This window comes from Bufo bufo, chromosome 5 (genome assembly GCF_905171765.1).
Source record: "Bufo bufo chromosome 5, aBufBuf1.1, whole genome shotgun sequence".
In the NCBI taxonomy this organism is placed as follows: domain Eukaryota; kingdom Metazoa; phylum Chordata; class Amphibia; order Anura; family Bufonidae; genus Bufo; species Bufo bufo.
The window spans coordinates 228,117,150-228,141,386 of NC_053393.1; the positions used below are offsets into that span (position 1 = coordinate 228,117,150).

At 38.7% G+C, this 24,237-nt stretch overlaps 1 protein-coding gene across 2 annotated transcripts in view; it reads right to left on the bottom strand.

Annotated features, from left to right (window-relative positions):
- The window catches only part of TBX20 (T-box transcription factor 20), a 52,882-nt gene extending 29,823 nt beyond the window's left edge, over positions 1-23,059 (bottom strand). The window contains exons 1-4 of one of the 2 annotated variants that reach the window (XM_040433143.1): positions 22,576-23,059; positions 19,053-19,287; positions 12,566-12,730; positions 1,506-1,614 (exon numbers count right to left, since the gene is read on the bottom strand). In XM_040433143.1, coding sequence (XP_040289077.1) covers positions 1,506-1,614; positions 12,566-12,730; positions 19,053-19,287; positions 22,576-22,699 — 633 coding nt within the window. In that variant the 5' untranslated portion in view covers positions 22,700-23,059. The remainder of the gene's footprint in view (positions 1-1,505; positions 1,615-12,565; positions 12,731-19,052; positions 19,288-22,575) is intronic. The other variant, XM_040433144.1, reaches the window with a different exon arrangement.
- Positions 23,060-24,237: the final 1,178 nt, after the last annotated feature.

Genomic DNA, 24,237 nt, shown 5'->3' on the forward strand with positions numbered 1-24,237 from the left:
CGCGCAACCCGGCTTCTCTTCTGTCTTCTTCTTTGCTTTGTGCAGGAAAAGGACCTGTGGTGACGTCACTCCGGTCATCACATGGTCCGTCACATGATCTTTTACCATGGTGATGGATCATGTGATGACCGGAGTGATGTCACCACAGGTCCTTTTCCTGCACACAGCTAAGATGAAGACAGAAGAGATGCCGGGCTGCGCGAGCAAGTGGATTAAGGTGAGTTAAATTTTTTTTCATTTATTTTTCATTTATTTTTAACCCCTCCAGCCCTATTGTACTATGCATTCTGTATTCAGAATGCTATTATTTTCCCTTATAACCATGTTATAAGGGAAAATAATAATGATCGGGTCTCCATCCCGATCGTCTCCTAGCAACCGTGCGTGAAAATCGCACCACATCCGCACTTGCTTGCGGATGCTTGCGATTTTCACGCAGCCCCATTCACTTCTATGGGGCCTGCGTTGCATGGAAAACGCACAATATAGAGCATGCTGCGATTTTCACGCAACGCACAAGTGATGAGTGAAAATCACCGCTTGTGTGCACAGCCCCATAGAAATGAATGGGTCGGTATTCAGTGCGGGTGCAATGCGTTCACATCACGCATTGCACCCGCGCGGAATACTCGCCCGTGTGAAAGGGGCCTTATACTCTATGACCACTGGTGAACTTACTGTAGACACAGGTCACATGACTGCAATGGGGTCCATGGTGGGAGATGGCCCAGCACTAAACTGCTACTTGCCATGACCCTGCCACAAGATTTGATGCAGTCATGATTTGGGGCAGCCATCATCCATTGAGTTCAATACTAGCAGTCAGCGTCACCTACTGATGGCCAAATGTAGCTAAATGTTATTATTTAAAGGGGTTGTCTGTGTCCCATATTATTAAATATTGACTCCATAAAGGGCACCCTCACTCAGGATCCCACTCTTTGTGTCAGGTGGACCTGGGACTTTCATGCACCACACAGACATGCATTCTTTAGCCTGTGGGACTGGGTATATGGATGCTTTTGCATCAGTAATAGAATCTACTTCAGTGTTTCTGGTTGTTCTGGATGCAGTTCTTGGCTGAGCATGTAACAAACCTCATCCACATATGTCAAGCATGTTCTCCTATGTTACTCTTATGAAATGATTTTAAAAAAATCACTTTTTTTGTAAGAACAGTAATGAAATTCTTATCAGGAATGAAATTCTAGTTAAGGAAATAGTTGCAATAGTTACAAATGTTATGCTGAAAAATTCTAAAGACGTGCTGAATGCTTGACAATTATCAAAGACAGAATTATCTTGGCTGATTGTAAAGCTGTCCATGCTTCTTCCTCTCGTCATCATATCACACATATGAATGCCACTATCCTCTCCGTTTTTTTATCTGTCCCAGCACTTGTGGCTGGATGAGTAATGCAATCTTCTGTGATGGTGCTGATGTTATTTTGGTGCCTGCACTGTATGTGACCTTGGTCTTAGTGCCCAGAAATGTGTACACTTACATGGCCGTGTTGGTCCAGTTCATTGTTTGTGAGCTTGACTTTTTCAAAAGAAACCATTTGCTTTAGCAATTGCTCCCCGGTAAATGGAGAATCTGGATGGACATATAACCTGGAAAGACAGAAGTGTAAACATGCATCAAATATACCGCACTCCAGATTTACATTTTTTTTTATTATTATGCACATTAAAACATATACATGTACGATATACACTGCCTGTCCAAAAAAAAAGTTGCCACCTTGATTTAACCAAACAAATATGAGCCTCCTATTGGATAATTACTGCATGGGCGATTATCTTTCAGCTGGCAAAAAGTTATTTAACCCCAACTGGTGCAATGAGTTGCTTCTCATTTCTTAAACAACCATGTCGAAGGACACATCTCATGGTCGTGGAAAAGATGTTAGTCTGTTTGAGAAGGGTCAAATCATTGGCATGCATCAAGCAGTGAAAACATCTAAGGCTGGGTTCACACGGGTGTTGCGGGAAAAGGTGCGGGTGCGTTGCTGGAACATGCACGATTTTTCAGCGCGAGTGCAAAACATTGTAATGCGTTTTGCACGCGCGTGAGAAAAATCGGCATGTTTGGTACCCAAACCCGAACTTCTTCACAGAAGTTCGGGTTTGGGATCGGGGTTGTGTAGATTGTATTATTTTCCCTTATAACATGGCTATAAGGGAAAATAATAGCATTCTGAATACAGAATGCATAGTACAATAGTGCTGGAGGGGTTAAAAAAAAAATTTAAAAAATTTAACTCACCTTAATCCACTTGCTCGCGCAGCCGGCACCTCTTCTGTCTTCTTCTTTGCTGTGTACAGGAAAAGGACCTGTGGTAACATCACTCTGGTCATCACATGGTCCATCACATGATCCATCACCATGGTAAAAGATCATGTGATGGACCATGTGATGACCGGAGTGACGTCACCACAGGTCCTTTTCCTGCACACAGCAAAGAAGTAGACAGAAGAGATGCCGGCTGCGTGAGTAAGTGGATTAAGGTGAGTTAAATTATTATTATTTTTTTTTTAACCCCTCCAGCGCTATTGTACTATGCATTCTGTATTAAGAATGCTATTATTTTCCCTTATAACCATGTTATAAGGGAAAATAATAATGATCGGGTCTCCATCCCGATCGTCTCCTAGCAACCGTGCGTGAAAATCGCACCGCATCTGCACTTGCTTGCGGATGCTTGCAATTTTGACTCGGCCCCATTCACTTCTTTGGGGCCTGCGTTGCGTGATAAACGCACAATATAGAGCATGCTGCGATTTTCACGCAACGCATAAGTGATGCGTGAAAATCACAGCTCATGTGCACAGCCCCATAGAAATGAATGGGTCAGGATTCAGTGCGGGTGCAATGCGTTCACCTCCCGCATTGCACCAGCGCGGAAATCTCGCCCGTGTGAACTCAGCCTAAGAAGATTGCAGAAACTACTAAAATTGGGTTAAGAACTGTCCAACGCATTGTTAAAAACTGGATGGATAGTGGGGACCCATCGTATTCGAGGAAGAAATGTGGCGGAAATCCTGAATGATCGTGATCAGTGATCACTTAAACGTTTGGTGAAATCAAAACGAAGACAAACAGTAGAACTCAGGGCTATGTTTAATAGTGAAAGTAAGAGCATTTCCACACGCACAATGTGAAGGGAACTCAAGGGTTTGGGACTGAACAGCTGTGTAGCCGTAAAAAAAAACACTAATCAGTGAGGCAAACCAAAAAAAAAAAAGGCTTCAATTTGCTAGGGAGCATAAAGATTGGCCTCTAGAGCAATGGAAGAAGGTCATGCGGTCTGATGAGTCAAGATTTACCCTGTTCCAGAATGATGGGCGCATCAGGGTAAGAAGAGAGGCAGATGAAGTGATGCACCCATCTTGCCTAGTGCCTACTGTACAAGCCTGTGGGGGCAGTGCTATGATCTGGGGTTGCTGCAGTTGGTCAGGTCTAGGTTCAGCAACAGTATGTGCTCCAAGAATGAGGTCAGCTGACTACCTGAACATACTGAATGACCAGGTTATTCCATCAATGGAGTTTTTCTTCCCTGATGGAACGGGCATATTCCAAGATGACAATGCCAGGATTCATCGGGCTCAAATTGTGAAAGAGTGGTTCAGGGAGCATGAGACCTCATTTTCACACATGGATTGGCCACCACAGAGTCCAGACCTTAACCCCATTGAGAATCTTTGGGATGTGCTGGAGAAGGCTTTGCGCAGCAGTCAGACTCTACCATCATCAATGCAAGATCTTGGTAAAAAATTTATGCAACACTGGATGGAAATAAATCTTGTGACATTGCAGAAGCTTATCGAAACAATGCCACAGCAAATGCGTGCCGTAATCAAAGCTAAAGGCAGTCCAACTAAATATTAGAGTATGTGACCTTTTTTTTGGTGTCGACTTTTTTTTTTTGGACAGCCAGTGTATTATTACAGCACAGATCACCTAGTCATTTGCAGAGATAATGAAATATATTCTCCATTTTTCAAACCTGCACCTGGATCTGAATTGTTTTGTAATTGCATGTAAGCCAGTGAGTTATCAAATCAAATCTACCTGTATAGCACTACCTTCTGTTTATTATTTTTCTCATTCCTAAGTCCACCTCAGTAACATCACTGAGGTGGATGCACATGCTCAGTTCCATCCTTCTACTGCTACTGACCATATCTACTGTTAGATGTTCTGACAGTTACAAGGAGAGAGCTGCCACCTCAAAATAAAGCTAGGAGTGCAATTGGTGCAATGGATGGGGCAGACTATGTATCCATGTGAGGCCCAGGGCTGGTTCTATGTAGCTTTCTTAGAAATAGATATGATGTCTGATGTGCTGACCTACCCCCTTTTCTTGCAGTTGTACTGAGCTGGAGGTGTGGCTGACTCCAGTTAGTCTTGCACCCCTGACAACCCCGACCATAGGCTGATTTTAATCAGTGTAAGTATAAAGCTGTAGCCTGCTCTCCCTGTATGTATTGGAAGCTGTCTGGCACCTGGAGACGTATAGCATGCATGTTGATACCTGCATTCCCTGGATTTAATGGAGGCCGTTATGGCACCAAACATGGTAAAAGGCAGAGTGGACCCAGCATACATGTGGAACCTGCATTCCCTGAATTTAATGGTGGCCATTATGGCACATAACAGGTCGTTTTTAGTGTTAGTTTCCCATCTTATAGAGATCTACTTGACGTTTGGCAGATGGGCCCAAATAACTTGGTACAAAATGTAATTTGCCAAGAATCTCAAATTTACAAAATAAGCTTTAGCACCAGAATGTTATCTATAACTATGGCATTATTGTACTTTATTTGTGTTTGCAGAGTGCTGTTGCATTTTTTCTTCGTGTTTCTAGCCATGGCGGCGTGCACCTGCGCATTGGGATGTGCTGACTGACCCCCTTTTTTTTTAACCTATACTGATGTTCAATTTTACATTAATCATGATAACTCCTTTAATATCAAAAATATATTTTTGCTTCATGCATGTCCCCACTGGTCTCATCATAGCATTTGATAAAAATGTCTGCAATTTCCATAAAAACATTTATGGGGTCATTTATCAAACTGGCGAAAAGTAATGGCTCAGTTGCCCATAGCAATCAATTAGATTCCACTTTTCATTTTTGACAGCTCCTTTTTAAAATGAAAGGTGGAATCTATTTTGACATGTGTGTCTCGTTTGTGTGATTCTCATTTCACTTAATTTCATGATGCCCTCTGAATTTGCATACAGTAATGTTATGAAGCACCTATTAAGATGCATAGACTGCTAGATATGACAGGATCCACTAGAGGGAGCCATTAACCACGGCAGTACATGATATTCCTCTGTACAGGTACTGTGGGTATCAGTGTCCATGCAAGAAATTATTTTGGGAGTGAATGATTGTGTAGTTGGTAAAAACTGGATTCTCAGTTTCTGCCCAGAGATGAATATTTCCTTTGAATGATTTGTATAGTGTAAATTATTGCAAGTGCATCGGTTAAATTATTCTCATCATATTTAAATGTCTCCTTAATTCAAATAATGATTCAATAAATTGCTTTATTGAAATTATCTTATTTAAAACATTTTGCTACAATCGACATTACTTTACTACTTTATCAGATTTGCTTTATTATTTTTAATGATTTGTATTCAGCTCCATAATTTACAATACAGATAGTAAACCCTCTACTCTCCACATTTATGTGCATGAAACACTTTTATGAAATATGTAATTTAACTAGATTCAAAATAATAAGAATCTGATAAAAATTATGTTAGAATTTGATATTGATTTACTATTTATTGTGAGAACCAGGTATAATAAATAGGCGTCTTCCTCCTGCCTGCTATGGAAGTTAGTAGTAAGTACTACAGCCTGGATTGGAGAGGAATTCTACAGTTTAACATTGCCTATATGATTTCTACAGTCAGCGGGGCCTGGTGTAATAGAGTACAGTGACTGCACCGGGCCCCGCTGCCATTACAAAACAAGATGCCGACCCCTACTCCCTGTATTGGGGGTCATTCACTACACAGGGACACTGTTATAGGAGGGATCTGTGGATGACACATAGTATAAGATTCCCCTATAGCAGTGTCATGCCATCCCCAGATGCCCCATAACAGTGTCATCCACAGATCCCCCATAACAGTGCCATCCACAGATGCCCCCATAACAGTGCCATCCACAGATGCCCCCATAACAGTGCCATCCACAGATGCCCCCATAACAGTGTCATCCACAGATGCCCCCATAACAGTGTCATCCACAGATCCCCCATAACAGTGCCATCCACAGATGCCCCCATAACAGTGTCATCCACAGATCCCCCATAACAGTGCCATCCACAAATGCCCCCATAACAGTGTCATCCACAGATGCCCCCATAACAGTGTCTTTCACAGATCCCCCATAACAGTGCCATCCACAGATGCCCCCATAACAGTGTCATCCACAGATCCCCCCATAACAGTGTCATCCACAGGTCCCCATGACATTGTCATCCACAGACCCTCCTTAATTCAAATAATGATTCAATAAATTGCTTTATTGAAATTATCTTATTTTAAATGTACCAAAACGTTTTGCTACAATCGACATTACTTTACTACTTTATCAGATGTCCTTCATTATCCTTAATGATTTGTATTCATCTCCATAATTTACAATACAGATAGTAAACCCTCTACTCTCCACATTAATGTGCATGAAACACTTTCATGAAATATATAATTTGACTAGATTCAAAATAATAAGAATCTGATAAAAAAAAATTGGTTAGAATTTGATATTGATTTACTATTTAATGTGAGAACCAGGTATAATAAATAGGCGTCTTCCAATTTCCTGTTTAATATATACTTCAATGGACATATATTAAGCAAAATGCGTCATAATCTTGTTGCAAATCGTCCCAAAAAATTATAGTCCTATTTGTACCTAACTTGGACATTTCAAAACTGTCTAGAAAACGACAAGTGGCTAAAGGTCACCAGAGGTATCTGGCCGTCACTTTCCCCTCTCTTGCTATTGAAAACAGGGCATGCATGTGTACAGGGGAGTCAGTTTGTTGGCCAAACACTATTAAAGGTCTAAGGGTATATTCAAAGAAGCTGAAAAAGGGGAACATTTATTAGAGGTGTTATTTTTCTTGTGCAAAATACCGTCACGCACACAGCATCCATGAAGGGAAGTAGGAAAGTGAAATATATGACTGACACCTGACTCCATTTTGATAGATCACCCCTACTGTGTGAGATACTCTGCGCCTCCTCCTGGAGCAAACTTTTTTCTGAATTATTCTGTAAATTATAAATATTTTCTCCATTTAATGGTTAGTAGCTTTTGCACCTAAAATGAGCTAGTACAATCCTGTGTCTGCCTGGATGCAACACAGTGGTGTAGGGCGAGATCTGGTGTAGGGCTGTTAATCTCCGCACAATTTAGCCAAAAATTATGGAAAGTCACAGTTATTATAGACTGGAACACCTTAAAGAATCATAAAGATTATAACAGTACCTGTTATATTGTGATATGAACACAATTTACTGTTCACTATAAAACCTGCACAAGCTTTTCCACCTTCCAAAAATTTTTAGTCATGGGACAAAATCCCATTACAGGGAGTGCAGAATTATTAGGCAAGTTGTATTTTTGAGGATTAATTTTATTATTGAACAACAACCATGTTCTCAATGAACCCAAAAAACTCATTAATATCAAAGCTGAATATTTTTGGAAGTAGTTTTTAGTTTGTTTTTAGTTTTAGCTATTTTAGGGGGATATCTGTCTGTGCAGGTGACTATTACTGTGCATAATTATTAGGCAACTTAACAAAAAACAAATATATACCCATTTCAATTATTTATTTTTACCAGTGAAACCAATATAACATCTCAACATTCACAAATATACATTTCTGACATTGAAAAACAAAACAAAAACAAATCAGTGACCAATATAGCCACCTTTCTTTGCAAGGACTCTTTAAAAGCCTGCCATCCATGGATTCTGTCAGTGTTTTGATCTGTTCACCATCAACATTGCGTGCAGCAACAACCACAGCATCCCAGACACTGTTCAGAGAGGTGTACTGTTTTCCCTCCTTGTAAATCTCACATTTGATGATGGACCACAGGTTCTCAATGGGGTTCAGATCAGGTGAACAAGGAGGCCATGTCATTAGATTTTCTTCTTTTATACCCTTTCTTGCCAGCCACGCTGTGGAGTGCTTGGACGCGTGTGATGGAGCATTGTCCTGCATGAAAATCATGTTTTTCTTGAAGGATGCAGACTTCTTCCTGTACCACTGCTTGAAGAAGGTGTCTTTCAGAAACTGGCAGTAGGACTGGGAGTTGAGCTTGACTCCATCCTCAACCCGAAAAGGCCCCACAAGCTCATCTTTGATGATACCAGCCCAAACCAGTACTCCACCTCCACCTTGCTGGCGTCTGAGTCGGACTGGAGCTCTCTGCCCTTTACCAATCCAGCCACGGGCCCATCCATCTGGCCCATCAAGACTCACTCTCATTTCATCAGTCCATAAAACCTTAGAAAAATCAGTCTTGAGATATTTCTTGGCCCAGTCTTGACGTTTCAGCTTGTGTGTCTTGTTCAGTGGTGGTCGTCTTTCAGCCTTTCTTACCTTGGCCATGTCTCTGAGTATTGCACACCTTGTGCTTTTGGGCACTCCAGTGATGTTGCAGCTCTGAAATATGGCCAAACTGGTGGCAAGTGGCATCTTGGCAGCTGCACGCTTGACTTTTCTCAGTTCATGGGCAGTTATTTTGCGCCTTGGTTTTTCCACACGCTTCTTGCGACCCTGTTGACTATTTTGAATGAAACGCTTGATTGTTCGATGATCACGCGTCAGAAGCTTTGCAATTTTAAGAGTGCTGCATCCCTCTGCAAGATATCTCACTATTTTTGACTTTTCTGAGCCTGTCAAGTCCTTCTTTTGACCCATTTTGCCAAAGGAAAGGAAGTTGCCTAATAATTATGCACACCTAATATAGGGTGTTGATGTCATTAGACCACACCCCTTCTCATTACAGAGATGCACATCACCTAATATGCTTAATTGGTAGTAGGCTTTCGAGCCTATACAGCTTGGAGTAAAACAACATGCATAAAGAGGATGATGTGGTCAAAATACTCATTTGCCTAATAATTCTGCACGCAGTGTATATCTATGGAGTGTCCATCAATTTACAGATGGTTAGTTATACTGGTCATTCGGTCACATATTTTGAATAAAACATATTCTGATCACAGCAACAATCTGCAAATAACATTGATTTTATCTGATTTGCATCATTTGTGACCAAGAAGGATAAGGATTGCTTTTTCAATCAGTTTGTTCAATATGACTCCACCAAAAAGTGACCATAGTCTAAGTAAGCCCATATGTTCCCTACTACATGCGGTAGTATATTATAGTACTGAAATATATAGCTCACATACAATACAACAAATATATTTTTAAAGCTAGCCGATAAAGCAAGCATAGAGCCATAGTGACACATTGGCATTATGCATTGACATGGAAAAATATTGCACTGTACAAGATATAATATAACCAAAAAAAATTGAATTATGGTCCTTTCACTAATATTCCTAAAATAAAATCCAATAGGGCATTTTTTTCTATATTTCTTTAAAAAAGTATTTTCCAATTTCAGTCTATTCTTTTTCCATTCATTTCACCCATGGATTTATTTACAAGCTTTAAAATCTACTAATGGAAATATACAGTGACTAGATATAAATGCTTTAGGATATCAATGCAAAGTGCAATATGTTTCATATTGGCAATATTCCAAGTTTTAATGCTTAAGTTTGGTATTTTCCTAACATAATTCAGATTTTATAAGCTGAGTCACCTTTTCCTGTCTTGTACCTGGTCATGCTAATCTCCAAATTTCTCTGTGGGAAATTTGGAAGCAAGAAAACCACTTATGTTAATACTGATGTACAGACAAATATCGCTGTATGGAGAAAGTGAGTATAAGCTCTGATGTTCTGTGGTATTGTGAACATCGCAATGGAGTATGTAGTGTGTACAAAACTATTTACTGTTGTACTGTTTTACATGCTATAGATCAGGTGCCAGGTCAGCCCAATGTAAAGGAAAATAAATAAAAAATATCCAATTTATACGTTTTTATAGTAGAAGTCTTCTACTTCTACTTTACATCTATTTTAAATGGACATTTCCAGTACAAAATAAACTGAATATTCATAAGAAACATTTTTTTTAGAATCTTTGGCAGTTTTTCTTGTTCATTTCGGTAGTACTATACCATTGACAATTAAATACAACATAAATTTCTATAGCAGTCAACACAAATGATAAGACTTCCTATATAGATAATCCATTATCGGTTTACTGCTGCTGCGAGGGGTACATGTTATCTGCAAGGTATTCCTCATAATAATGGTAGGTATAGAATTGGGGTAACAGTATGACAGTTCGATTGTTCTCTTGATAGGCCTAGATAAAGAAGTCCACAGAAGAGCATTGCATTAATTAGTGCAATGTATGATGCTCTGGTTAAGTCACTACAGGAAGTTCTTTCTGGCTACTGTAATAGCCTGAAAAGGTTCAGCGAGACTCCTTGCTGTACCAAAAGTCCAAACAATGAGGAAGTTAAAGAGCCAGGACAGGAAGTAGAATACAAGGATATCCAGAAAACATCTACATGTTTTTTTATGAAACCAAAAAAATGCATGGAATATTCACATATACAGTATTTTTCGCTAGATATGACAGGATCCACTAGAGGGAGCCATTAACCACGGCAGTACATGATATTCCTCTGTACAGGTACTGTGGGTATCAGTGTCCATGCAAGAAATTATTTTGAGAGTGAATGATTGTTTGTGTAGTTGGTAAAAACTGGATTCTTAGTTTCTGCCCAGAGATGAATATTTCCTTTGTGGCTGTTTGAATGATTTGTATAGTGTAAATTATTGCAAGTGCATCGGTTAAATTATTCTCATCATATTTAAATGTCTCCTTAATTTAAATAATGATTCAATAAATTGCTTTATTGAAATTATCTTATTTAAAACGTTTTGCTACAATCGACATTACTTTACTACTTTATCAGATTTGCTTTATTATCTTTAATAATTTGTATTCAGCTCCATAATTTACAATACAGATAGTAGACCCTCTACTCTCCACATTTATGTGCATGAAACACTTTCATGAAATATGTAAGTTGACTAGATTCAAAATAATAAGAATCTGATAAAAAAAATTGTTAGAATTTGATATTGATTTACTATTTATTGTGAGAACCAGGTATAATAAATAGGCGTCTTCCTCCTGCCTGCTATGGAAGTTAGTAGTAAGTACTACAGCCTGGATTGGAGAGGAGTTCTACAGTTTAACATTGCCTATATGATTACTACAGTGAGCGGGGCCCGGTGTAATAGAGTACAGTGACTGCACCGGGCCCCGCTGCCATTACAAAACAAGATGCCGACCCTTGGGGGTCATTTACTACACAGGGACACTGTTATAGGAGGGATCTGTGGATGACACATAGCATATGATGCTATGGGTCATCCACAGGTCCCCCCATAGCAGTGTCATGCCATCCCCAGATGCCCCCATAACAGTGCTATGCCCATATGTCCCCATAACAGTGCCATCCAGAGATGCCCCCATAACAGTGCCATCCAGAGATGCCCCCATAACAGTGCCACCCAGAGATGCCCCCATAACAGTGCCATCCAGAGATGCCCCCATAACAGTGCCATCCAGAGATGCCCCCATAACAGTGCCATCCAGAGATGCCCCCATAACAGTGTCATCCACAGATCCCCATAACATTGTCATCCACAGACCCCCATAACAGTGCATCATCCACAGATCCCCCATAACAGTGTCATCCACAGACCACCATTAGTTCAAAACCCACCAAAAGCACACCTTTTGGTTAAAAATATATTTTTTCTTATTTTCCACCTCAAAAACCTAGGTGCATCTTATGGGCCGGTGTGTCTTATTGGGCGAAAAATACGGTAGGTTGTTAATATGTGGTACTTTTTTTTTTAAATAAACAATAACCTGGTCTAAGTTGATTTTCAGGCTTGATCTTGTCCAGGGCATGCCCAAAAAAGCCAAGTTGTATAATTTTGGTACAACTAGTTTAGTATTTTATGTATTTGTCAAGACTTGATTTTGAAGGAGTTTTCTGAGATAGCAAATGGACGAGCTTCTTTTTTTCCAGAACATTCAACATGCTTGTTCATAGGTTATGTTTTGTATATTCATTTGAATGAGGTTAAGCTGCAATACCAGACATGGCCTACGGTTGAGATGGATGGATCTCATCTGGCCACCTGCTGCAGTTTCTGCTTAGAAAATGCAACAAGAATTAACATGTCAATATTTTTTGGCCCCACTGTGAAAAATCCTGTTGTGTGAACAAGCCCTAATAGATGTGGTAAAGCTGTTTCGCCAGATTTTATCTAAACTCCATTGTCACATTGGTGATGCTTATTATCTTACTAACTATTACATAATTTCTGATGTTGTGACTTACCGAGCAGGTAGAGGAGGATCTGCTTTTCCTGCCACCAACCAAGAAGATCTGTGGTAGGCATATCTGTATCTCTTATTGTCAACTGGCACTATATCCATTAGAACTATGTATTTAGCATCTGGATCAACTCCTGAAAATGAGACCCTGATTGTAGGAAACATCCTCCTAGAAACAACAATAAACATAAAAAGATAAGAATTCTGAAAATAATAATAGTGATACAAATTAGTAAAAGCATAGACACTGTATATGTGATATCACTGTAGGAATGTCAAAAACATTTCTACAGCAGAAATTACTACAGTGTTGGTTCTACATAAATAGCAATTACTATTTACCGGTATATCATTAGTTAATATGTTACTATTTATAATTATAAATAATAAAAATTATAATAATTGTTCAAATAACACACTTTATAAGCAGAAATGCTACAGTGACAACAAGGGACATTGTTAATAACCTGTTTCTGCAGCTTTTAGATAAAATTCTGATTTCTGATTATATGGAAAATAGAAAATGGGGAGGGGTAATGTTATTGGGAAACAATTTTGATTTAAAGCTATTTGTTGTTTTTTATGCAGTTCCCTAATTGTTGAACCTATACGTCATTGAAGTTAAATGTCTTAAAAATATAACCTGTTAATATTTAGATTGTAACGTGCAATAGATTTCTGAAACATTTTTTATATCAGTTGTCTTATCCACATTTGGTTACCTTCAATATAGAAAATAACTTAACTGCATTTTGTGCTTACGCCATATGTATTGTATTGTATAATAAACCGAGTTTTGTGACATATATGTAAAATAAAGAAATAATAAATAAATAAAACAATTGATGACAAATATTTTTCTAAGTACCTTATATAACTAAATTCACCAGTAAATGGTTTGCTACAGGTAAGCGTCTAATAAATAGGTTTTCAAAAGTTGAGACAAGGGCATCCCTCCCCCTATTGTTCAGTCCATTTACATTTTAACAGGCTATTAGCAGATTTTGCTGACATCATCAATTCAACGCAACATCAAAGGAAAGGGATATCAACTCTGTACACTTAAGCAGGAATTTCCCCATAAAGTAAATGAACCTTTTTTGAATGAATAATATTTGGCTCATTGAAGGACAACAAGATTTGTATCTATTCTGCTTTACTGCAGGTTTAGGGCTCATGCACACAAACGTGTGCGTTCTGTGCCTGTATTGTGGCCCGTAATGGGCCCATAATCTGCAAGTCAGCAGCAGTGAAGCAGAAACACAAGTGCTACTCAAACAGCATGACCCCAAACTTTTTTTGTATCTTGCTATCATCCGACAACAAGCTCTTGTCTTTCCCCCATACATGTTTGGCTCAGCCATGTGTGTACGTATTTTCAATTGGGAAAGTGGAGAAAGCCGCTGTCATACACATCTGGCGGTGGCTTATCTCCCAGGAGAACAAAAAGATTGTTGGATATTGAAATTCAGCTTGTCAGATTCCTTCACTGTCAGGGGAGAGTCTGGCGCTCACCGTAACATATAACGTTGTCGGCCAGTCCCACCTTAATAATTTACTGCACTCTTCATGGCATTTTAACCTGAATTGCAAATTCATAAAATTACAGTTTGTGTTTATTAGTTTTAGTATACTATTATTCTATATGGTAATATCAGTGCATTATTATTAGTTAGTATTGCCATCGTAATATAGGTTTTCCGGGACCAACATAGAATAGGTCATCAATATAAGGCTGTTAGGGGTCTGACACCATCACTAATAATCTGTTAGCAGCAGAGCAACATCACAGTTCTGTACACTGCCTAGTGGCCATTCTCAGGTACTGCAGCTGATTACTATTCTAGTTAATTGGAGCTGGGCTGCAATACCACAGAATGGGCATTTTACAGTGTGGTTCTGGAACCGGTGGGGCTGCCTGATGTTGGACCCTCACAAATCTCATCTATGCCTGTAAGAAAGGCCACCAATATGTTAGTCCTGAAAAATGCATTTAATATTATTTTTGTGCTTTATCAATGACCTACATCATTTGCTTGAACAATTAGCTAAAGGTGATAATGTATCTATTTTTCATGTCAAAGGAAGGCTGTACAAATAGGCGGTAGCAGTCTACTAGGGCCCTGGTGCTTTAAGGTTCTCTAAGACATCGGTAGTATGAATGGCATATTATAGGTGGGAAGGAGTGTTACAGATTTTGCACTGGCTTCTGATGATATGACTAATAATAGATCTATTATGATAATTATTGTTTCTATGTTACATGCATGCTTATCTATTGACTATTAGACTGGAATCACACATGCAGTGTTAAATACAGAAATGGATATGAGAAAGAGTAGAAGTTTTGTCTGATGTACAATTCTATCATTTTGAATCCATTCCATACTCAAAAATATTGTATCAAAAACTGCCACAAAATCTGCATGTGTGATTCAAGCCTCAAGAATAATTTTTAGGGATACTCTTTTTATGTATGAGCCACCAACAAGTGCAGGTCACAGCTATTTAGAGGTCAAAGATGTCAGCATATATAATTACCACTTAATTTGACCATCTTTTTTTAAAGGTCTCATCATGGACAATGGGGGCATATTGCACCTATATCGAGAATGGAGCCCCCCAAGTTAAGGAGGGTGCACTGCGCATGCGCAGCTGCCCTCCATTCATTTTCTTTGGGGCCGGCGAAAATAGACGAGCGCTGGCTCGGCTATTTCCGTCGGCCCCATAGAAATGAATGGGAGCCTGGTGGTGGCCGGACCGGAGTCCTCCAGCCGCCACCTTTCCGGGGCTCTGTTCTCTATATTGGTGTGGGTCCCAGCGGTGGGACCCGCACCTATAAGACAATGGGAGCATATCCTAGCGATATGCCCCCATTGTCTATGATGAGACAACCCCTTTAAGGGTCAGGGTTATCAATAGGGGACTACCATCGTTTCTGTCATGCTGATCTGTTTTTGTACAGTGATAGATATATGAACCAACATGAATATGCACCTTTGTGCAAAAAAGTTATTTTCTGATGTGTCACAAAAGTGTATTAGATCCAGTCTGTGAGAATCTGTTCACTATCTCCCATGATCATTAGAGTGAGGAATGGGGGGCCCTGTCCCAAGTAAAGCCTTGATCAGTTAAAGAGGGACGATAGCGTTTTAGAGCAGCCCCTAGATTCTAACAGGGTGTCACACAAGGGATTCGCGTCCCCACCTATCCCTTGGTTGAACTTGATGGACGTTTGTCTTTTTTCAACCGTATTAACTATGTAACTATGTAACTATCTGGAACCCACCAATTCTAACTTCTGACATGTTTCTAAGAAGGCAGAAATATGTTCACTTTAAACATTGAGTGAACACGCTAGGTTAGTGCCTATGGTTAATGTGAACAGCCATTGACATTTCCATGGTCATTCATATATTGAGATGCGTGGCCAGATCTGTAAGTTCTCCTAGTTCAGTATTGATATGTAACTCAGACAATCTTATGATGACAGGAGCCAATTCTCGCATGGTATTTCTTCAGATTATCTTTGCCAACAGTGATATGAAACTGGTAAAGTTGTGGTTGCATCCATAAACTTCTCTTTCTGTGGTAGACATCTCACAATACTGTGACTGTCTAGCCAGAAAACTTAACTTCTGTTGGTATTTTGGGAGTTAATGGCACGGTAAATTGATACATATAAGACATATATCAAATATGTCAGTTTTTGTGTCCATTTGCATCAGTAGTTCTTTCATGAGTGTGCAATCATTTTAAATAAACCAAATGTCCCATCAATGTATGGCCACCAAGATTTTGTTCAATGTATGGGTCAATTAATTAGTTTTCACAATTCCTCATATTAAGGCCTCATGCACATGGCCGTTGTAAATTGCGGTCCCCAATGCACAGGCAACGTCCGTGCGGCAGCCGGGATGGATCGAGACCCATTCAACTTGAATGGGTCCATGATCCGTCCACACCGCAAAAAAATAGAACATGTTCTATTTTTTTGCGGTGCGGAGGCACAGACAGAAACTCTGTAGTTCTTCCATGGGGTTCCCTGCTTTCATTCCGCATCGGAGTTCCGGATTGCGGACCCATTCAAGTAAATGGGTCTGCATCCTTGATGCGGGGAGCACACGGCCGGTGCCTGTGTATTGCGGACCCGCTGCTTGCAGGCCGCAATACGGCCATGACCGAGCAACGGCCTTGTGCATGAGGCCTGACAGATACATGCCACAACCACACATAAGCTTCATCTTTACTTTGAAACTGTATGTTACGCTTGTGAGTCATGTATTGTCCAGGGTGAAATATGGTATTGAGTTGCTTGATGGGCTTGGGCAGGCTCGGACTGGCCCACAGGGGTACAGAGGAATCCCCCGGTGGGCCCCTGAGCAAGGTGGGCCCCTAGTCTCCCACCCCCTGCACAAGTGGCACATAACACATTAGATTTAGTACACTACATACATATATTCAATGTACAGCACCTCAACCAGCTTGTTAGATTATTTATTATATTTGAATGTATCCGTACAGTGGGCCCCCAAAATAAATTTTACTGGTGGTCCCTAGGTACCCAAGTCCGACACTGGGCTTGGGAGATTAAAATTCATAGAGCATGTGAATGGAACATATCCTAAATGGACAGTGTATGATTCTATGCTTTAAATCCTCTTCTGCAATCATGCAGGAGCAGGTCAGATGCCCAGTCTTCACACACCCAGGAGAGAGGTTAGAAGTGGTTTATTACTGCCTCTGCCTTCTATATTTGTTTATACGCTGCGCTCAATGAGCACTTTGTATTGAATAGAAGAAGTAGTAACTGATCACATGATTGTCAGATGTCCGCTGGCTGGCTGAGCTGCTGAGTCTTAGCAGAACGAGATCAACTCTGAGTGTGACTCTTAGGGCTCACGCACACGACTGTATGTATTTTGCAGTCCGCAAAAAAACGGATCCGCAAAAAATACTGATGATGTCCATGTGCATTGCGTATTTTGTAGAACGGAACAACTGGCCCCTAATAGAACAGTTCTATCCTTGTCCATAATGCAGACAATAAAAGGACATGTTCTATTTTTTTGCGGAACGGAAATATGGGAATATGGAAACGGATTGCACACGGAGTAGCTTCCATTTTTTTGTGGACCCATTGAAATGAATAGATCCGCATACGGTCTGCAAAAAAATGGAACGGACATGGAAATAAAATACTTTTGTGTGCATGAGCCCTTACTGTATAGGTACCTGAGGTACAGGGGAAGACTGCTTAGTAAAACAAATATGAAGTTTAATGCTCCCCAGAGATCTTTTGATATAGGAAAAAAGAAAACTAAAAGAAAGACTAATTTGAATATTTGAACTTTCTGCTTAATTTATTCCTAAGAAAAGTAAAAAGGCTTCTCACTATAAAAAATGGCATGAAAAATCCTGAATTGGGGCGCTTCCACATGTTTTTCTATATATTTTAGTGGCATTTTTGATGCATTTTTTGCAGTAAAAACGCCAGCTCCGGATCTTTGCTTTTGTCTATCTGGTTTCTTTTCAGAAAATAGAACATGCTGTAGCTCTTGGTATTTTACCTTCTCTTAGAGGGGAAAAATGGCATAAAGAAAATGCTAGTGGTCAAAGGCACTGTTTGAAAAAAATGCCAGAAAAAAGCACCACATAAAATGCAGAAATAACTACAGGCAGACAAAAAAAAAAAGACGCTTGTGCTTATTCTGCGCTTTTACAACCCAAAAAAACACAAGTGGAAACTCATGGACGAAAAAATATTTCAGTAGCCCACGTAAAAAAGTTAGGGCCACTAAATCTCCAAGTACATACTCCAAAAATGACTGGAGTTTTTTTTAAATTATTTTCATTTTGTATAGAATTACTAAGACACTCCATTGAGAATACAAACGCATTTGACCTGTTCTAAAATGAACACAATCTTTTTTATTTATTGTTGCCACATTTATGTAGGGATATTTTCTGGTTGTTTGCTTATGGAAATGTATGTAAAATTGAATGAACCTTTCATCTCACCAGGAGGTAAGGATTAGTTAGTAGACATGGCCGGCCAGTGTTTCCTGGAAAATTTCCTTGTAATTTTCTTTCTGGGGTATAACATGGACCCTGAACCTCATGTCAGCTGTACAAATTATGTGCAATGTATAAGCTGTCATTTTTATTGCTAGATTTTTCTTGTTTGCACTCGGGGCCTCAGAGATAGTACACATATGTTTTGGAGTGACCATTAAATGCATTCCATTGCTTTTCAATACTTATTGCAACATGCGAAAATGTGTGGCGTGAAATAAAAAAAACAAAACCTGGCTTTGTATTATCACATTATTACAATGAATTATGATTTGTATTCTTCATATTAACATGATAGTTATCAATAATCATAATTGTACCTGACTAAATTTAAGAAAATTATCTTGGATTTTTTTCATTTTTATACATTTTTATATAATTTTTTTCTATGTTATCAGACCGCAAGCAAAACTTACCTGCCAGACTTGGTAATGATCATTTCTGTCCCTAGGTCATGGAATTTGTCCCACAGCTCCTTGGTTTCCAAGCTGCAAGAAATCTTGGCCATCTCTTCACTGGGGATGATGGGAGTAGTGGGGATTAGAGGCTCTGTACACAGAGAAACTGGACTGCTGCTAAAGTCCCCATGAGGGTCCACACTGGATATGTCATTAAGAGGCTGCCCACATGATGACTTCTCCACAAATTGTTCTAACACAAAGGAAAAAAGAAAATATATAAATGACAGAATTAACTAAGACACCAAGAAATAGTCCTGGGAAGTCTCTCTCTCATTTAAAAGCAATTGAATCTACTGGGCTGGAGATGAGAAAGATAAAACTGTGCATTAGTGTCCATTCATGTCATGTCATTGAGGGCCATCATGTATAAAGTATGCTGAAAAGTAATAGAAATGCATACTGGTGTATCATGGCCAACACTATGCATTACTAGAGAAGCAGTAAAATATTCTTTAAGCAAGTACTAAAAAAGGTAAAATAAGAGAAATGACAGAACATACATATAAATAGTAAGTTGATTTAAAAAATTTATTATTTTAAATATATACTATAGACAAAGTATTATTATGACTAGGGATGATCGAATCGAGCTTCAGAGCCAAGATCCGAAGTCGATTCGTTCCTAAACTTCGTTTTTAATACTGTACGGAGACCTGTCTCTATACAGCATTAAAATGTATGTGCTGTGGTGAGGCAAAATTATCCGAAGTCGCGTGAGATTTCAGTGAATAATTTCAGGCTTCAATTCTCCAACTCTAAAAACATTTTAAAACAGCAATCCTCGGCAGCGAAGCAGGCTCTTGGATCCCCCTAAATATGACTTTCCATACACAGAGCATGCACACACAGAAACAGCCTATATTGCAAGATATCCAATCAATTATATATATATTGATACTATGAGTATATCTATCTATCTAAAGGAATTTTACAGAAGTATTGATAAAAATATCTTTATTCATATGATATATGACAATTTACCTTAGTATAACAGTCCAAACTTGCATACAAATATTTACTGTGTAAAAAAGTCATACTGCATTGTGTCAGGTTTGTGATTTCGTTTTGCAGATTTTAGTTTTCAATAGCAAAGTGAGCATAGGATTTAGAAAGATAGAGAGATAGATAGAGAGATAGATAGATAGATAGATAAAATAGATAGATAGATAAAATCTCACTGAATTTTAAATGATATAATGAATACCAAATAATTATTTTGCTGATAACGGACTAATGGAAACTGTGGCCAGTGATAGGGAGAAAACAACAGGTTACAGGGTCCTATGGTTGAACCGGTTTATTAATGAAGCTACATATGGTAGGCAAAGCTAAACAATGCAAATTGTGCAATGCATTGTTGGTGCTCCATCCACTTCTTTATGCACGTAAAAGTTCAGCATCCTTATGCCAGTTATATCATGGTTACCCAGAAGTATTACATAAATCAGTGTCAAAAGTGACATTTGGGACATAATCGTAAAATTAATGGAATGAGTAATTGATCATTACAACTAAAAACAGGGACAGTGAATGGCAGTCACTTAAAAATTTTAAAACGAAAAAAGAAAGATCTAAGTGAAAACATGAGCTTATACTACTATAGCGTGAACTAAAAAATGTGGAAGAAACGAAAAATGTGAAAAAAAGGCAAACAGGCAGTTGCTTAAAAGGTGATTCCCTCGGGAATTGCCAGAAAGACAATTCCTGAAAGGTAAACAATATATATTATTTGTGTGTGTGTATATATATATAAAGTTTTAATCCTATATATGATGAGCGTATATGTGTATGTATATATATGTATGTGTGTATGTGTATATATATATATATATATATATATATATATATATATGTATATATATATTTTCTGGACTATATATATATATATATATATATATATATATATATATACTCGGTATGTATAACATATATAAAATGTATGAAATATCACAGACTCACCTAAGATTAAAACTATATTTATGTACATAAATACTATGCTAAACAATGATCCAGAAAAGTAAAGTTAAATATTATTGATTAATATATAAGCCTTGGGATCCAAAACCAGTAACTGTATGAAAAAGTATTTAAAAAATATATATTAAAAATGTGATTATATGAGGAAGTTACAATTTAGGTGGTTAATAAATAAAGACACCGCTTATTTCTTGGTGTGCTCTATCTTTTCCATTAAACCGTCTGGATTACACGGAGATGGAATAGGGTCGGATCACTATTCCGTTGATGATTTTTTTAATTTATTGATGTTATATCTATGTACATGGATTTTCAGTAAATATGTAACAAAAGAAGAACTACAAGTAAAAAATAAATTTTTATCTGAAAGATTTCAGTAGAAACAGAACGGAATAAAATATAATATTACATCACAGACAGTGAATATGTCCACAGCGGAAGTTATTGAAATGTCAGGTATTAATATTTATTTCAGGGATTCCTTGATACCTTCGGCGCTAGGAGCCAAAATATTATTCAAATTTCTATTTCACCTAAAAGTAATTTGCATGTTTTTAGGGAATTTCCCTCTCAGTATTGGTTTACTGAGTAGAATATTCCAGTGTTTATTCAGAATATGTCTAATCTCTTTGTGAACCCTATTATAAGTGGTAATAAAATCCCCTTTGAATTTTGAAGTCTTACTCACGTGTGGATTTGTTTAGGTTGTACTCTCAGACATTCACTTTGAGTCAATTTACATGCTTTTTTATTGGCTACTGAGATGATCTTCCTTGGATATTTTTCTTTAAAAATCTAATTTTGTCAAATCTTGGCTTCCCTTTCAAAAGCAATGGTATTAGAACAATTCTTTCTCACTTTCCAATATTGGCTGAAAGGAATATTATATAACCATTTGTGGTAATGACTGCAATGAAAATCAAAGTAACTGTGGAAATTTGTGGATGGAAAGTGAGCACTAATCCTATTAATTCAAACTTCAAATAACGTTCAGATAATTGCATTTAGATAAAATCTGCACATAAAATAACCAACCAGATTCATCATTCATAAAAGAAACACAAAAAAAAAACACCCTTCAATCCCTAAACATAAAAGTTCCTATTCCTAAAGCTTTATAGCTGATTATTTCTGCCCTGAATAACGCCGGATGTTTTCTCTCTTAATAGACAGACAGTTTCCCAGTTGCCGGAGGAGTGATTTAAACTTTTAGACAAGGCTGATTTTAGTTTCACGTTATACGCTACATTGAAGAACTCATGTATAAAAGAATAGTTGGCATCAAATCTCCAGTTTTCAATTAGTTCTGGGTCTCATCTTGTAGAGGTAGCAGCTAGTTGTTTTTTTTTTACATATAAACAATATATACCTATTACAGATAATAATCTAGGAAGTATATAGATTGCACGCTCACACACTTTAGAACATAAGACGTAATGCGTCCATGTGCAAGTATATACAGTATGTATTTATTGTAGCTCTTCTCATCTTATGTACTCACCCAGTGGCTTGATCGTACTCTCAGTGTCCTTGTCTTTGCCTGTCCCACTAGACATGATGGCAGCAATGGAGAAGGCATTCGCCCTGGAGGAGAGCTGAGGCTTGTGAGAAGCTGTGTACTCCATGCTGGTCTATGTTTCCACTGGGTTCAGAAGCAACAAGTAGTCTTGAAAAGCAGGCAGCCCACTTCCCTAGCTTCTTTAGAGATGCAGTGGACAGGACGGGGTCAGGGAGAGCTTTAGGAGCAGCACATTGTCATTGAGTCTCCTCCAGGGGCTGCTGCTCTCCTTGGGATGTTGGCACTAAGTATGAGAGTGTTGCTGGCATGAGGTCAGGAGGAGCTGGGGTGGGTCTAGAGCTTTGGCTGCAGCTGCACTGAATGTAGTAGTGTGTGGACTCTCTGCCTCCCTTCCTTAATTTGATGGCCACACAGATCCTATCTAACCCCTGGCCAATTGGAGTCCTTGAGCGTCATATGTGCTGGATTCAGCTGATAAATGCCTGGGAGGTGGTGGGCACAAGGGGTGAAGCTTGCAGCTACTTCATTATCATTCTTAGGACTCTGCACCCTGCTCCCTTGCTCTCATACAATTAAGGGGTGGGGTAGCCTGTCCAGAAGGAGGATACTGGGGAAATTAGGACATTATTGTCATTTCAGGATTATTTGCAGAAATGGCCTAAACACAGGCAATTGTCTTATCACGAATATTATAGGATTAAGGACAGTGAAGTGTCGTGTCTATAGCACTTCCCATCAGATGCCCTGAATGATAGGATAAAGGCTAGTAAGTCCCTCTACTCCATGTAAATTGAGACATACTGAGCCATATTATGAAGGACACAGGACAGAGGTCTAGTGGATGACATTAGTGACACCAGCTCCCTAAGTGATGCTAGCGTGCAATTACATTTAATGACAGGCGTCTGCCCGTGATGCTAGGAGTATTAGTAAGTGATAGAACAGCTCCCAATTACTGTACCTCCCCACCAGCAAGGGATATATCCTGCTACTGGCAATTAATGGCAAATTGTCCCCAGTATTGTTATCAGTTTGGGCTAATTATCTGGAGCATGAAATTAAAATACCTGGAAAACAAAATCAAGAATAATAAAAAATATTAAATACTAATATCTAGTTTTATTAGATACACAGGGAGAAGTGAACCGCATGAGAAGACGTCTATCAGAGGCTAACTAGGGGATGTTTGACAGTAGTTGGTGTTTCCTACATGTATGTACTTTATTATACATGACATTCTTCTGTGTAAAATATGAGCAAACAACATAAAAATAATAACAACATCATATGATTGGAAACTGGTATCTATCTATCATCTATCCATCTATCTATCTATCTATCTATCTATCTATCTATCTATCTATCTATCTATCATTATTATATCTATTATTATATCTATTCTCTTTCTTATCATGCGGCAGTAACGTTTGTGTTCCTATGTGAATGTTTACTGTAGCAGCAGATGTTGCTCCTTGTGCCCATGTGCTATAAGGAGACTCGGTGGCTACATTTGTATAGTCTGCACCCTTCTGCTATCATATCCAGACCCCTTTCTCTCAGTGGGGATAATCCACTTGACTACACAGGATTTTGTGAACAGGACAGAGCTCCTCCAGCAGACTATGGGAAAACACACAGAGGAGC